General features: G+C 47.7%; 1 protein-coding gene across 4 annotated transcripts in view; it reads right to left on the bottom strand.

Moving 5' to 3' along the window:
• Positions 1-15474, bottom strand: part of GRAMD2A (GRAM domain containing 2A) — a 72260-nt gene that overhangs the window by 28794 nt on the left and 27992 nt on the right. For 3 of the 4 annotated variants that reach the window (XM_084817060.1, XM_084817057.1, XM_084817058.1), the window contains one exon: positions 2091-2186. The exons of the other annotated variant lie outside the window; for it this stretch is intronic. In XM_084817060.1, the coding sequence (XP_084673186.1) occupies positions 2091-2176 (86 nt within the window). In that variant the 5' untranslated portion in view covers positions 2177-2186. The remainder of the gene's footprint in view (positions 1-2090; positions 2187-15474) is intronic. 4 annotated transcript variants of the gene reach the window in all.

The following is a 15474-nucleotide window of genomic DNA, read 5'->3' on the forward strand; positions in this document are numbered from 1 at the left end:
TTCGTCCTGTTCGGTTTTCCCCACCTCGAGAATTTCATGCTGAAAGGCAGGATATAAATTCACTATACAACACACAGAAAGGTGGGCACTTAAGAGCGACATGGAGCAATTTCATCCTGTGTTTCGATCTGGACTGGAGGGCCCCATGCAATTCATAATGGAAATGCCCTTCTGCCAAATTATAGCCAAATTTAGAAATTATTATGATAATCGAAATAGGGGCTAACAGCAGCTTTGGGGGGCAGGGCGTGATTTTAGTTATTTGTTTATTTGCCACATTTATATACCAGCATTTATTCACCACATCTAAACAGATTCTGGACTGGTGAACAATAAAAGATAAAATGAAAAAAGATAAAAGAAATAACTTTTATTATTTTAAAATAATGTTTTTTAAAAAACAGAGTAACAATAAAACCGTGGCTGGTCAGTCAAGGAAGGCTTCCTGGAATAAAGCTGTTTTCAGGAGGAGCTGGAAACCACACAGAGTTGGTGCCTGCCTGACCTCCAGAGGCAGGGAGTTCCAAAGAAAGGGGGCCACCACACTAAAGGCTCTTCTCTGGGTAGTCTCAATCGAGCCATAGATTCATGCTGAACAACCAGGAACCTGCCTTCTGATTACCTCAGTGCCCGGGCCGGTTGATAGGGGAGAAGGTGCTCTCTCAGGTATCCTGGTCCCAAATCATTTAGGGCTTTATACACTAGTAAAGGTAGAGTTGTCCCCAACCAGTCGTGTCCGACTCTAGGGGGTGGTGCTCATCTCCATTTCTAAGCCAAAGAGCCAGCGCTGTCCGAAGTCGCTTCCGTGGTCATGTGGCCGGCGTGACTGAACACCGAGGTGCACGGAACGCTGTTACCTTTCCCGCCGAAGCGGTACCTATTTATCTACTTGCAATTTCTTGCTTTCGAACTGCTAGGTTGGCAGGAGCTGGGACTGAAGACGGGAGCTCACTCCGTCACGCGGCACTCGGGTCTCGAACTGCTGTCCTGCCGACCTTCCGGCGTCTTAACCACTAAGCCACCACGGCCCTTATACACTAGTACCAAACCTTAAACCTGGCCTGGTAGTGAATAGGCAGCCAGTGCGGTTCCCTCAGCATAGGAGTTGCATGCTGAAAAGGAGCAGCTCCTGATAACAACCACGCTACTGCATTCTGCGCTAACTCCAGCTTCCGGAGAAGCCTTAAGGGCAGCCCCACATAAAGCGCACTGCAGTAATCCAGTCTTGAGGTTACTAGCATCTGTACCACTGTGGCCAAGCTATCCCTGCCCAGGAGAGGCCGTAGCTGGCAAACCAGCCGAAGCTGATTTTCACGGAGCACATGGTACAGGAGAGAAAGATGAAGCTTCTCCAGCCCGAGTGTGACAGCCCAGACCCTGCTTGGCTTCCAACCCGCCATGGCTGCTACTTGGGAAAAACTTAACATACTAACTGCGGTCACACGATTTGTGCTGCATCTCGTTTGGCTCTGAGCGTGCCTACTTACTTCCGCCAGGCCTGGGCTGCTAAAACTAAGTTATGTGGCGTCACGGTGGTGACTCAGGAACCACCACAAAAGGAGGACAACATGTTTATAGCCAAATTTAGAAATTATAACGATAATCGAAACAGAAATTGAAGACTGTGACCAGGTGACCCATGCGCCTGCCTGTTCAGTCTGCTGTTCAAGTCTTAACTGTTGATGAGCTGCAACTCTTAGGGTTCTTCGACTGGAATTGGACAGGACGGCCCTTCAAACAGAGAACGCCTCTAAATCACAATCGCCTGTCAGCCCTTCAAATAGAGGACTGTCCTCTTTAAAATATGACACACGGCTACCCTATGAGCACCATCCTAGCCATGTGAATTCGGAGATCGGCCCTACCAATTTCAATGGGGACACCCAGATAAGAATACACTGGATTGCAGCCAATCTAATCCAGTTTGTGAACACTCAGAAAGCACCTAGATCTCTCTCTCTCTCTCTCTCTCTCTCTCTCTCACACACACACACACACACACACACACACATGGTTTTTCTGCTGGGATAAGTGTAGAACTGTGGTCCAGGGACTCCATCATTTGCAACGCAAAAGGAAATCGCACTCGCCTGCCATTCGGAGAATCCAAGCTCTTTTCCTTGGGCAATGCCTCCAGCTTGTCCAGGCTGTGCATGGGCCCCACTTTTTCATGCATTGGTTTCACTCTGCAGATAGACAAGGGGGTGGAGGAAACACACAAAAGTATATGCTAGTTCTCTAGGGAGAAAGAAACCATTAAGGAGGGACAGTTCCATAGATCGCAGCAATACAGGAAGCCACCATATACCAAGTCAGAGCCTTGGTCCACCTAGCACGGTATGGTCTATATCAGGTGTGCTGAATCCCTTTAAGATTGAGGTCCAAATTCTACTTCAGAAAAGCTCTCAGGTGCCACCTTCCAGTGGCAGGCGGAGCCAAAGGCAAAAGTGGTAGGGCCAAAATTACTAGCCTACCAGAGCTTAACACTCTTCCTGCCAGTCGCTAAGCCTTCTGAGAGGCATTTCAACCTCCTAGAATGGGCAGAAACAGCATTAAATCCGGGACACCACCCAACGACTGGTGGCTGGGGAAGGGGAGAGTAGAGAGGAGGCATGGCTTTCTAGGGATCTCCAGAGGGCCGGACTGCGACGCCAGACCAGCTGGATTTGGCTGGCCTGAGGTCCTGCCCATCTGCTCCAGGATCTCAGACAGGAGCTTTTCCAGCCCTACCTGACAGATGCCAGGGATTGGAGCCTTCTGCAGGCACAGCATGTGCTCCACCACTGAGCTAGGCCCCTGGATCCAAATACAGAGAGCAAAGGTCCAAACCACTCCTGTTGGAAGCCCAGATTCTGTTCAGCTACGTAAAACCTGCAAAGACTTTTGACTTGCATTCCTGCGTTGAGCAGGGGGTTGGTCTCTATGGTCTTGTAGGCCCCTCCCAACCCTCCTCTTCTATGATTCTGTGCTTCCATGAGAAGCTCCTGTGCTACAGAACGGACGCTGGAGAATGCTGTCTCCCCTAAAGGGCCAAACCATGCTAAAACATCCGTAAAAATGCCTGTGAAATCTCTCGCCTCCTGTCTGCTGAAGCAGAGGGGGAAAGAGACAGGCTCATGCATTACGCAGGCACTTTTCTCCACCGCCACCCCCCCCCCCGATAAATAGGAGCAACTTTCCTCTTAGTGCTAACCTATTTTCTAACCTGCACCCGTACTGATAAATCCACAGAAACGTACATTGCGTGTGTGTGTGTGTGTGTGTGTGTGTGCGTGCGCGCACGCGTGTAGGGGGAGAATAGATTTTCTGCCAGGAAAAAGCAAAGGAATACAAAACAAATAGGAGCTGCTCATTCTAGTGTGGGAGACAGGGAGCGCATTGGCTTTGAAGAAAATATAAAAATAAGACAAGTAGAAATAGCAACATATATATACAGGGCGAGGAAGTAACCTTGTTTGCATTCATCACCTTCTACACACACACACACACACACACACACACACACGGCTCTTAAGTGTTCAGATGATAACAGCAGGAAGCGTTTGCTCTTAATTTGGGGGGGGGGAGACATCTTAAAAGGCAATACTAAAACTTTGGTTTGGCTTGGTGCTGTAAAAAAACAGGTCCTTGGACATTGTTGGCAGCACAGGCACTAACCAATTAGTGCCTGCAACCATCACCAACCATAGAACATATTGATATTGCACTGGGACTGCAGAGTTGAAAGGCAGCACCCTCTGGCCTCATACACTGGGAGGCTGAACACCCTGTCTACCAGGAAGAACATCTTAGCAAAGAGACCAACCTGTCCCCATCCATCAGCCAGAGAAGGAGCTGCTGCTCCAGTGCTTACTTTCCTCTTCCCTCCCCTTTCCTTTTTCCTTTTATGTTGTGTCCATTAAATTGTGATCCTGTATTTGTACAGCACTCAGAAAATGGTAGGTGCTTTATACAAGAGAACTGTTATACAACAACAAAACCATTATCTGTAACAAGAATTGCACCTTCCCACCAAATTGACATTCGGGAAATAAAAACAATAACAAATTAGATTCCTCAACCATGGAAGGAATTATGCAAGCTTTCTGTCCCTCCTTCCCTCCCTCCCTCTCTCAGAACCAATTGTCCAGACAAGCTCTTGTCGACCTTACAGGTTTGCACTCCTCTGTAAGAGAAGCAGAGGTCTGGACCAGAGCACAGATGGAGCAGGCTTTAAACATGAAGGGCTCGAGAAGGAAATAAACACATCATAAAAATAACGCAGCCAACAATTTGTTCTCCAGCCCGCGGCAGCCACAAATACAAGAGGTAGCAGTTCTGCCTACATCACTTCCAACACACCGCCCCCGTCAGAAATGCGATCAAACCTTGAACATCAGTTACATTTGTGTCACCAACACAATGGACAGCGCATCGGATCTCTGACATATTTGCAACAAAAGCCCCACCGCAACCAGAAAAAGTAACCAGAGAAAGGAACAGATAATACCTTACATTGTATTGTTATGGCTGGCCCAGTTCTGTTTGTTAGCAACGTTACTGGGCAAGGGCTTAGGATGGCTGGTGGGTGCTTCTTCAATGGGAGCTACCGGTTAGAAAATATTTGGAGATGCCAACTAAGGCTGGAAAGCTTCCGTTTGGAATGGGAGAGCAATCAGACCCTGAAAGTGATATCCCTCGGGAATAGCAGCAACGGGGGGCGGGGATATCGGGGTGAAGCAAATAAAGGGCCAAATGCATTGGGGAGGGGCAAGGTTTGTCCTACATGTTAGATTTCTGAAAAAGGAACAGCAGCATATTTCACATTAATGATCCCATCCTAAACATAATCCATATTCAATTATCAAAAATCCTGCCAGTTAAAGACCAGAGTTAAGGCTCATGTTGGCTCAAGCGCCACAAAGCCAGGAAATTGGAAGTGAAAGCTGATGCCTTAACTGATGTGCCACCCGTGGTCAGTGATGATGCTGTGCAATGTCCCAAAATGTGTTTGCTCACAACTTACACTCCATGCACCCACACTTTTCCTTGGTCTTTCAGGTCCAAATCCAGTTATCCAGATGGGCAGGATGGAATGCCTGGGACCAGCAAAGATGCCTCATGTTGTCCTGGTCCTGTATTGCCTCATGAAGGATCTGAGTCTTCCTGTATTGTCACAGGAATCGTCCTGTGACTTGACCCATGACTGTTTATGGCTTGTGAGCAAGCACAAATTCTGACATTGCACAACACCGTTTCTGATCACAGATGGGCACGCCTGTTCCTTCCAATTTCCTGACTTTGTTGAACCTGAGCCAAATGTGGTAGCCTTAACTTTAGCCTTAAACTGGCAGGATTTTTACCTTTGAATGTCCATGGTTTTTAAAAGGGAAATTTATTATTACGATGTTCTGAAAAACACACAAACTAAAACACAAGCAAGATGTGTACAAACAAATAGATATATCCCTTTATGTTCAGAATACCTTACTTCTGAGAAAGCCTGCACAAGATTCCAGCATAGCTTTTCCCTTTTCTTCCCTCTCCTCATCAGTGATTTGTCAGTCAGTAAGAGTGAGTCCCTCAACCTTCCGAATCACCTCACTCTTATCTCAGTTGACAGCTCCCTGCTAACCCTCCATCACCATCAGAACGCAGAAAGGAACAGTGGAATTCACTGAACGACCTGCAGCTTTCTAGCTTCAGAGTGAAACTGAGCATGCCCAAGATAACTTTGCTAGCAGTTGCTGCCACAGGCTTTCATGGGGCAGAAAAACCTTGATAACTTTTAAACCGCTGCTCAGAATTTCACCAAACCAATGAAAGAAATATATGATATGCCGAGCCACAACTTCAGTAAAAAGTACAAATATGTTGATTTTCAGCACTTTTAACCTTGCTGTATCTGTGGCAATTTGCATTGCATTGGTTTGAAATTTTGCACAATTGTAGACCTCATCAGGTAGATTATGCCATGTTTCACATTATTAGCTCTACGGATGTCATTTTTATCATGACATAAAATTGTCATGATAAAACAAGTAGGATTTTGAGGCTTATAATGGTGGAACTTTTTTTTGCAATTCACATTCACTTATGGGCACTCACATTCACTTATGTGCCCCCTTAATAATGCCATAACTTTATTAGGCCAACTCAAAAATCACAAATAATGTGGAAGCTTTCGGTATCTCCAGATCTCATTACAAAAACAATGAAGAGATTTCCAGATCTCGAAGGCTTGCACATTTTTTGTGATCTTTGAGTTGGCCTAATAAAGGTATTACACTAAATGGACTTGGGATTTTTTTTTCTTATGGCCAACATTGGCTGCCTTTGTTTTTTTGTTTTGTGTCCTAAACATATCTTCTCTGAAGCAACTCCTGTTGATTTGGATGGCATTACCTTTCCATTATGCATCCTTAGGGTTGCAGCCTGAATTCTCCCAGTTATCATTTGTATGGGAGAGATGCCAGGCCTTTAGGTACTCACAGGGGTCCAGCAATGGACAAGGGGAAACTGCTTGCCTTGGTGAAGCTTGTCCCCTCTGGGGCTGCGTATGGATATGCCCCATCTATCCTAAATTAAAGGGAGGCGCTGATATGAGGTTTGTGCAGTATAAGTAACAAAAGAAACAGTTTTGGACCGGCAGGGAGAGCTGAAGGCACTTTTGGGGGTGCAGGTATCCTTCTCTGAGGATCTGATGCATGCTCCTTGCTTCCATCTGCTCTCCACCTGTACTCTACCTCAGCCTTCCCCAACCTGGTACTCTCCCGATGTTTTGGAGTACAACTCCCAGGATTCCTGACCAACGTTAATGCTGGCTGGGGCTGATAGAAGTTGAAGTCCAAATCATCTGGAGAGCTCCAGGTTGGGGAAGGCTGCTCTTCCCTGTATATTTGTAAATAAAGCAAATAAGACATAGAAACACCATTAAGCCTCCATTGCTTCCTCTCCTGCAGAAGCAAAGGAACCCCAAACCCGAGGTAATTCTGCTGTCCCTAGAACTTCTCACCATTTGGGGAAGTGGGGAGAATGCAGAAGTACACTAAGATGGAAAACTGGATCCAGAATGCTAGAACTTTTAAGAGCACCCAGAGACACATTATCCGCTGCTCTGAATTGTGACGCATGCTTTGGCACTTCAAGGCACGCGAAGGGAGAGTTTTATGTTATACCAACGGAAACTTTTTTATAGATCCTTTTTTAGAGGATCAGTCGGAAAGAAATCCAATACCAAAAATGACTATCACATTATTAATGGTGGTCATTCAAAAACCCAGGCATTAGGTAAGCCAATTAACACACGTAGTGTGATTTTTTAAAAAAAAAAACTTATCCCGATTCAAGCCTCTGGTGATAGAATTAAAGCTGTTTATGAATTCTAACCCAGTAGTCTCTCTCACTCTAATCTCCCTTTGAAGTTCCTTTGCTCCACAGTGGCCACTTTAAGGTCAATGACAGGGTGTCCTGGGAGACTGAAGTGTTCCCCCACCAGGTTTTGAACACTGCCATTTCTGACATCAGGATTTGTGCCCATTTATTCCAGGTATAGGTATTATTTTTTTTAAGCTATGCCTAAAAACAACCACCATATAGCATGCATTTGGGAAGGTGTATCACAGGCATACTCAGAGAATCAGAGCTGACTGCAGCCCCTGCCAGGTATACCGTCTGTTGCAAGCCAGGCTTTGCCATCTGGCAAGGCCCTTAAGATTTTGAAATCTAGTGGCACTGATCAGACATCAAGAGTGGAGGAGGAGGTGGGAGGCTCTGAACCCAGGCCTTGGCGACGGTGTCCTGAGCTGCTTGTGTACCTGTCGTGCCATCGGGCTCCATACAAGAGCTCCATTCAGAGAATAACCTATTTCAGTCTCAGCTTCCCCGCCTGCTGCCCCTTATCTCCTCAATAGCTCAGATTATCAGTTAACCAGTTCAACGGGAGGCTTTGGGAAAAGCCAAAGCAAACAGTGCTTGACCCAAAAGGTTATCGCATCAGACAGGAGAGCGCAGCTGCAATGAGAGAACCCTTCAAGAGGGCAGGAAATCACCCCAAACAGACAGGCCCTTCAAGATAAGAGAGGTGAAGGAACTCAAGGGGCCCAGGAAAGCAAACAGTGAGGCCCAGCTGGCGCAGGAAGGAAGCAGGCAGGACACCAGGGAGTGCGCGTCTGGGCGGCGGACATCACAGGGGCCAAGCAGCTTCTGTTGTGCTGAAAGGGCGCTTAGGGTAGGGGTGCAGGACCTCAGGCCCAGGGGCCAAGCCTGGCCCTCCGGGGGGCCAAGCCTGGCCCTCCGGGGGGCCAAGCCTGGCCCTCCGGGGGGCCAAGCCTGGCCCACCAGATTTCCCCAGATGGCCACACCCCCTTCCCTCAACCACCGGTCCTTTTGTGGTTTCCCAGCTTTTGTGCAGTTTTTTCCCCTTTCTAAATGGTTGAAACACCCCTCCTAAGGCACAGTTACTGGCACTAACAGCTCTAAGCTAAAACAGGCTGGTATTTTTGGCCTCACCCCTTTTGCCTTTGGCCACACCCCCCTTTGGAATGCGGCCCCCAAGAGCTTCTCCAGAATGGAATGTGGCCCCCAGGCTGGAATAGGTCCTGTAGCCCTGGCTCCAGGTCCAGAAAAAGCATCCAAGCTGGATGTCCCAAACCTCCAGCCTGGGTGACGTCACAAGCAGAGGGAATAATTTCTTTTGGGGAGCAAAGAGATCAGTGCTCTCCACTCCAGCGCAATGACTGCACGGGACTACGCCATTCAGCAACCCTTCCCTTTAAGAAGTTACCCTCCCTGGCAGCAAGAAGGGTTAGGTCTTTGAGTCTATAGGCCAACACGGGAAATACGCCCCACCCCAATAAGGTGGCTGCTTCTGAATTGCCAAAAATGAGGAAACGCCTCCCCCCAAAAGAGGACAGGTTTGCATAAAATTTGCACATGTCAATGTACGTGTTTATATGCAAACTTGGAAAGAATCTTGAAAATGTGTATAGAAATACAGTACATTTCCCCATAGTGTGAAAGGCTTTGACCTATGTGTGTTCTGGTTCAGCTGCTAAATAACTGTTCAGGGACAACAGTTCTTAGGGTTCTTTATCTTTAAACTGGAATTGGAGAAGGTAAAGGTGTCCCCAGCCAGTCGTGTCCGACTCTAGGGGGTGGTGCTTATCTCCATTTCTAAGCCGAAGAGCCAGCGCTGTCCGAAGACGCTTCCGTGGTCACGTGGCCGGCATGACTGAACACCGAGGTGCACGGAACGCTGTTACCTTTCCTGCCAAAGCGGTACCTATTTATCTACTTGCTTTTGAACTGCTAGGTTGGCAGGAGCTGGGACTGAAGATGGGAGCTCACTCCGTCACGCAGCACACGGGTCTTGAACTGCTGTCCTGCTGACCTTCCAGTCTGCAGTTCAGTATCTTAACCACTAAGCCACTGCGGCCCCTTATAAAGGGTTCTTTATCTTTAAACTGGAATTGGAGAAGAGAGCACTTCAATCCAATGGAGGCTGGAGGCTCCGATGTCAGTGGGGCAGTGGATCCGCTCCGGATAGCTCCTTCAGAGTTCTGACTGGTTCAGACTGAAACCCGGAGCGAATTCACCACCCCACTGACATTGGAGCCACCAGCCTCCACTGCTTCAAACAGAGGATGTTGTCGTTGTTCAGTCATTGAGTCGTGTCCGGCTCTTCGTGACCCCATGGACCACAGCATGGCCCTCTGTAAAAGAGGACTCATGGTCATCCGACACCCCACTCACAACTTTGACCTAGAATTTCAAAACAATGCTTTTATTTAAAATGTGGGAAAGAAGATGCAATCTGGAGTTTTAAAAGATGTAGGGTCAAAACTACACCAACCTCGTTAAGTATCCCGCATCAACTCAGAAAAGTAACTTCACATTTTACACCCAATTCTTGCTGGCTCAACAAGAGAGCTCGTTGTCTGTTTCTATGCCACTATGTCACATCAAACATGACCTCCAGCAGCCTTCCCTGAGCTGGTGCTCTCCAGGTGTGTTGGACTATGACTCCCATCATCCCCATCCAGCTGGGGATGTTGGGATTTGTAGTCCAACACATTGCCAGGTTCGAGAAGGTTGACCTACAGTCTCTGAACCTGCAACTCCATCTCTTTTTATGTTGTACAGCACCTTTGAACAGGACATGGACTACCCACAGAAACTATTCAGTTCTTAACCCACATCTTAGCATACAAAAACACTGTTTTGACCAGCAGAAGCTCAAGATCTATTTAAAAACAAAAAACAAAAAAACTCCTCCTCTAACCTGCATCTATTTCACGAGGAGCTGGTGCAGGGTAAACACAAGAGTATCTTGTAAATGGATTCAAGATAAGATAAAAGGTTGCAAACGCTGCAGCCTTCTCTAGTGCTTTCATCTTTCCAAGACTGCAGAACTGAATCAACACTCCCATTCTGCTCAGAAAAAAATATATAATCAGTGAGCTCTGAGATCCCCAGGATCTGAAATTAAAGAAAGACTAAGAAATGTATTCGGTTTCATGGACATCCTCCACTTCATCAGATGCATGAAGTCTTAACCTCAAATTGGCAGATCTATATATGCAACGGGGGTGGTGGTGGATGTAAAGTTTGGTTGGAAGGAACTGAAATGCAAAAAGTACAGACAGCGATAACTACCTTAACTGTTGCTGGTCACAAAACGTAGTTGGGTGAGAACACATCTTTGTAATGGTGAGCTGATTTAACATATGTAGTGTGATAAAAAAAACAAAACACATTTGTCCTCATTCAAGCCAAAGGAAATAGAGTTGAATCTCCTGATGAATTGTACTTCAGTAATTTCACGCTAATACTGCTTCCTGAAAGACCAGCACTTGGTGTCCCCTTGCCACACTTACAAATGGAAACCTGAATCTCTATTGTTTATCTTATTTTATTTAGAATGCTTAACCGATTTAGATTTTTTAAAAAATCACCAAGGCATCTAACACAGCACCTTAAAAGAATAATCATAAAACAATTAAACAAAACAAAGCAGCAGATTAAAATCATATAAGAAAAGCTAGAACAAGGGCAAGTCTGATAAAGTCAAACAGGCCAGGTGGAAACTGCTGAAACAAAACAAAAAAAACGCTTTTCACTTGCCAATCAAGGGAGGGAAAGAAATGAATCTCCAATGGCAGGGAGTTCCAAACACTGGACAGTGTGCAGCACAACTGAGAAGGCTCTCCCTCACCTCGGATAGGGGCAGGACCCACAAGAAGGCCTCCCCGGGTGTCCTCACTAGTCAGGCAGTATTGCATGAAAAATATCCTAGTCCCAAGCTGCTGAGGGCTTGAAAAGGCAACAATCACCACTTTTGATTTGGGTCCAGAAATATACCTGTCAGCCTAACCTACCTCACAGGGTTGTTGTGAAGATAAAACGGAGAGGAGGACCATGCCAGCAAGCCGCCTTTGTTTCCTTGCAAGAGGAAAAAAGGCAGGATATAAATGTAATATTAAATAAAAAACCAATATGTGGCACCCTTCAGATGTGTTGAACTACAGCTCCCAGCATCCCCCAGCCAGGTTGCTGGGAGTTGTAGTCCAACACATCTGGAGGGTGCCACATTGGGAAAGGCTGGAATAAGGGGTTACATGCTCCATAAAAATTGGCCCAATCAAAACCTTACAGTTGCTGCATTTTGGATTATCTGGATGGTTTTCAGAGGCAGATCCACATAAAGCATGCTACAATAAGCTTTGAACTTTTTTTAAAAAAAAACAAGAGTAGGTATTTTACACAAATTCAGGACGCCCCCCCCCCCATACCAGCACTCTCAATAGCCTTGGGGTTTCCCCACTGACGCAAACAGGAAGTCATTCAACAGAAGTGAAGAACCGATGGTGTGAACATGGAAGTTACTTACGTTCTAGTTCCAGGGCAGCATTAATCATTTCTTTTTGTAATGTTTATTCATTCATTCCTTAAAACAGAGGTGGGCAGAAAGTAGATCTCCAGATGTTTAGGACTTCAACTCCCAGCATTCCTGCCCATTGGCCATGTGGGTAGGGGGTTCTAGGAGTTGAAGTCCAAAACATCTGGAGATCTACTTTCTGCCCACCCCGCCTTTTACAATCCCTAACTCTCCTTTAAGGGCATAATAGCCCCCCATTAAAAAATAAAACACACCATAAAACCATCCATTTTTAAACACATAGTTATACATACCATCAGTGTGCATGGTGCTTTACAGAAGTCCCTGCCCCGTGGAGCCCGCAGTTTAAAATCTGACATGGGAAAACAAGGACGCAACAGGAGGTTGTTTCAGCTACGTGGGCTTAAGCTACAACTCCCACCATGCTGGCCCTGGACGGTGGGAGTGCAGGTTGGACTAGAGAAACAGATGGAGGAGGAAGGGTTACATACTTCCCCTCCCTATATGTGTGTGTGTGTGTGTGTGTGTGTGTGTATGCACACACACACACAAGGAAGTTCATCTGCTAAAAAAACCACCGAGGCATTGATATGCAAAGTTCTGTGCAACATCTAGTTTGCCCTTGAATTGTCTAAACACACAATACTTCCCTTACACACACCCCGTCCGTCCCAAACAGCGTATGGAGATAATAAACGTTGCTGTATGTGTGTGACCAGCTTAGCAGTTCTATTAAACATTCTAACGAGAGCAAGAGCGCACGCGTTGCTGTAGTCCATTTGCTAGCACATGGTGCTTCGGAGGAAGCCAGTGCAGGACAGGCTATTTCAGTGTAAGTGAAGGCAGCATGTAGCATTGATCCTTGATATAAGAACAGAAGTGTTACAAGTACACACATACATGTGCCCCAGTTTTTTTCCACTGAGAAATTCTGGAGGACATGGAATTCACCTAAGGCAAGGGTGCACAACTAGCAGCCCAGGGGCCGAGTGCACAACACGCAGCCTTAATTGCAGCCCCCGTGGGCGCCCTGACCAAATTCCCTCCCCAGCACTCCTGAGACAGATCACTCTTTCTTCACAGATGACATCAGCGATGCAAGAGCAATCTGGGTCAGGTTCACTGGGGAGTGGGGGAGAGAAAGCTCTCGGCTCCCTCCCCCAGACAACGTCAGACAGCGCTCTCCTTCCCTGCTGCGAGTCACTGGGATGTGCGCATAGCCCACAACAGTGACATTGCTAAGGGTGGGCCCATAGGGCTCCAGCCCTGAATCTCGTTCCCAAGGCCCCCAAGATCTATTCCACAGAGCCCTACATGCCCGTTGGTGCCAATGGAAAAAGCTTTTTCCTCTGCTTAATTGCCATGCAGGAGACAATTTTCAAGGGGGATTGCAGCTGGAGAAGGAAGGATTAACACTCCCTTCCCCATATGCTGCAACGTCCCCCACCCCACCCCACAACTCTTCCCCTGCATGGGAATTAAGCTTAGGAAAAGATTTTTTCCATTGGTTTGGGATGATTTGGGGCAGGGAGCAAATTCAATGGAGAATTTATTTTATTTCAGATGAGGAATGAATTGGCTGGGTTTGCCCTGTTAAATTTAAATAAATCCTAGAAATAATTTCTAAATTTGCATGTGTGTATATTAGCGTATGCAATATTTTATGCAGATTTGTGTCCTATGAGCCTGAGCCCTGACTCCTAGCAACTCCCCTGGCCCCCAACCCAGGGGTGGGGGGGTCACATACAGCCCTCAGGGCCAAAACGTTTGTGCACCCAGGCCTAAGGAACAAAAGCACTCAGAGTTTCAGCATTCACACTGCAGATTTATGGAAGGAGGAGCCGAGCTTCCCAGTATCTTTGAACTTTGCTGCTGCTGCTTGTCTTATTTGCATGTTTATCCCATCACTCCTCCACAGCGCTCTGGATGGCGTCCATGGTCCCCATTCCTTTTATCCTCACAACCACCCTGTGAGGTAGGTTAGGTGAAAAGATGGTGAGTGACCCTCGATCAGCCTTTGTGGCCGAGTGAGATTCGAACCCAGCTCCAAGCCCAACACTCCAACCATTAACACTACCCTGGCATATAAACTGACTGGGGCCCCACAAGGTCAGTCCTCCACCCCGAAATAACAAGCAAGGTAGGAATTGCTGGAAGTGGGCAAGTGCAGGAGTTGGGAGGCTTCATCAGTGAAGGGAGAGGAGCAGTGGCTTGGATCGGGGCACCAGAGACCACGTGTCTCTGGACCAGGCAAAGGCTCCCACAAGCGGGTGCCCCTCTTCAGGGCCGCAGCCAAGTTACTGGCTTGCACGCTAAGAAACCAGGAGGCGGAATGCAAAGCAGGCTAGACCACGCGGGAGGCCCCCAAAGCTATTTGCAGTGTCTTCAGGTACGAATCATGTGAGCTGGCTGACGAAGCCATAAATCCAAGGTGCTATGTAAGCCATAACAAAAATAGATGGCAAACCTACAGGGACGGTGACCCACCCGTCTGTGTCTTTCTTTCCAGCTGCTGCTCAGACTGTGGCTAGCGTCGGGGGGGGGGGCAGGGGGAGACGCTCGTGGGCAGGAAGAAGCCACCAGGCAGCCTCCTTTGAGCATCGCTGTCCTCTAAAGCTGGTGCACGGTGGCATTTTAAGGGGTGCCCCCAATTGATCTCGGGGGTCTCGATGATGGGATATAGGGGAGGAGGCAGTCCCTAAGAGCCAGCAGGGTGGCCATGCCGGCTCCAGCTTTGGGAGGGCCCTTGGGCAAGGCACCCTCAGTGGCCCCCCTCCCTCAGTGAGTCTACCTCCTCACTGCCATTGTCACCAGCTGTTCTTGCTCCCCCTCCTCTTCCGCTCACTGCTCCCGCTCGCATGCTACGCAGAGGGCCAGGGAGCCAGCAGGCCGTGGCGCCTCCTGCTCCTCCCTCTCCCCACCTCCGTTGCCTGGGCCAGAGCGAGAGGCGGGTTAAGAAGCAGGGCGCAAGGGCGAAGCATCTCCAAGGGGCTGTTCTCAGTGGGCCCCTGTTGGGCCGTGGCTCCTCGGCAGGGGCTCAACCATGCCTACCCTTGTCGGCGGCCCCGCGTGCTGGGGTCGCTAAAGACTGGTTTTGGACGGGGGAAGCCCAGCTTCGGATTCCTACTCAGAGCAGAAACTCAACACATGACATTGGGTGAGTTGCCATCTCTTGGCCCTGGGGTCTCCAACGTGGTGCCCGTGGTGCCCAAAATGCCCATGGTGACCTCTCTTGGTGCCTACTATGCTCCCTGCCCCTCCTGGTTTTTTTTATTTAGATTTTTAAAAAATTGTTTATTTTTAACGGGGAGTCGGACATGCTCCAAATTGAAGCGCCAGCTTCCAGTGCTGTCTGTATTTCAGAGAATGCCTCTGGGCCTCATGTAGTGTTCTTGGCCAAGTTATTTATCTCCGAGTCTCAGCAGTTTGTGCAGAAAACTGTGGGTTTGAAAGCAGTGGCTTGTGTTTGGGAATTCAGGGCTTATCTGTGCTTTGTTCTTGTTCTTGAATAGGTTATTTCCTTTCAGCCTCATCAGTTTGCCTTCTAGGGTGTTTGGTTACTGGCCATACACCCCACAGAAGCCATGTTGTGAGAG

Source organism: Heloderma suspectum, chromosome 11, assembly GCF_057233095.1.
Source record: "Heloderma suspectum isolate Gila_16-S chromosome 11, 16-S_ref, whole genome shotgun sequence".
NCBI lineage: Eukaryota > Metazoa > Chordata > Lepidosauria > Squamata > Helodermatidae > Heloderma > Heloderma suspectum.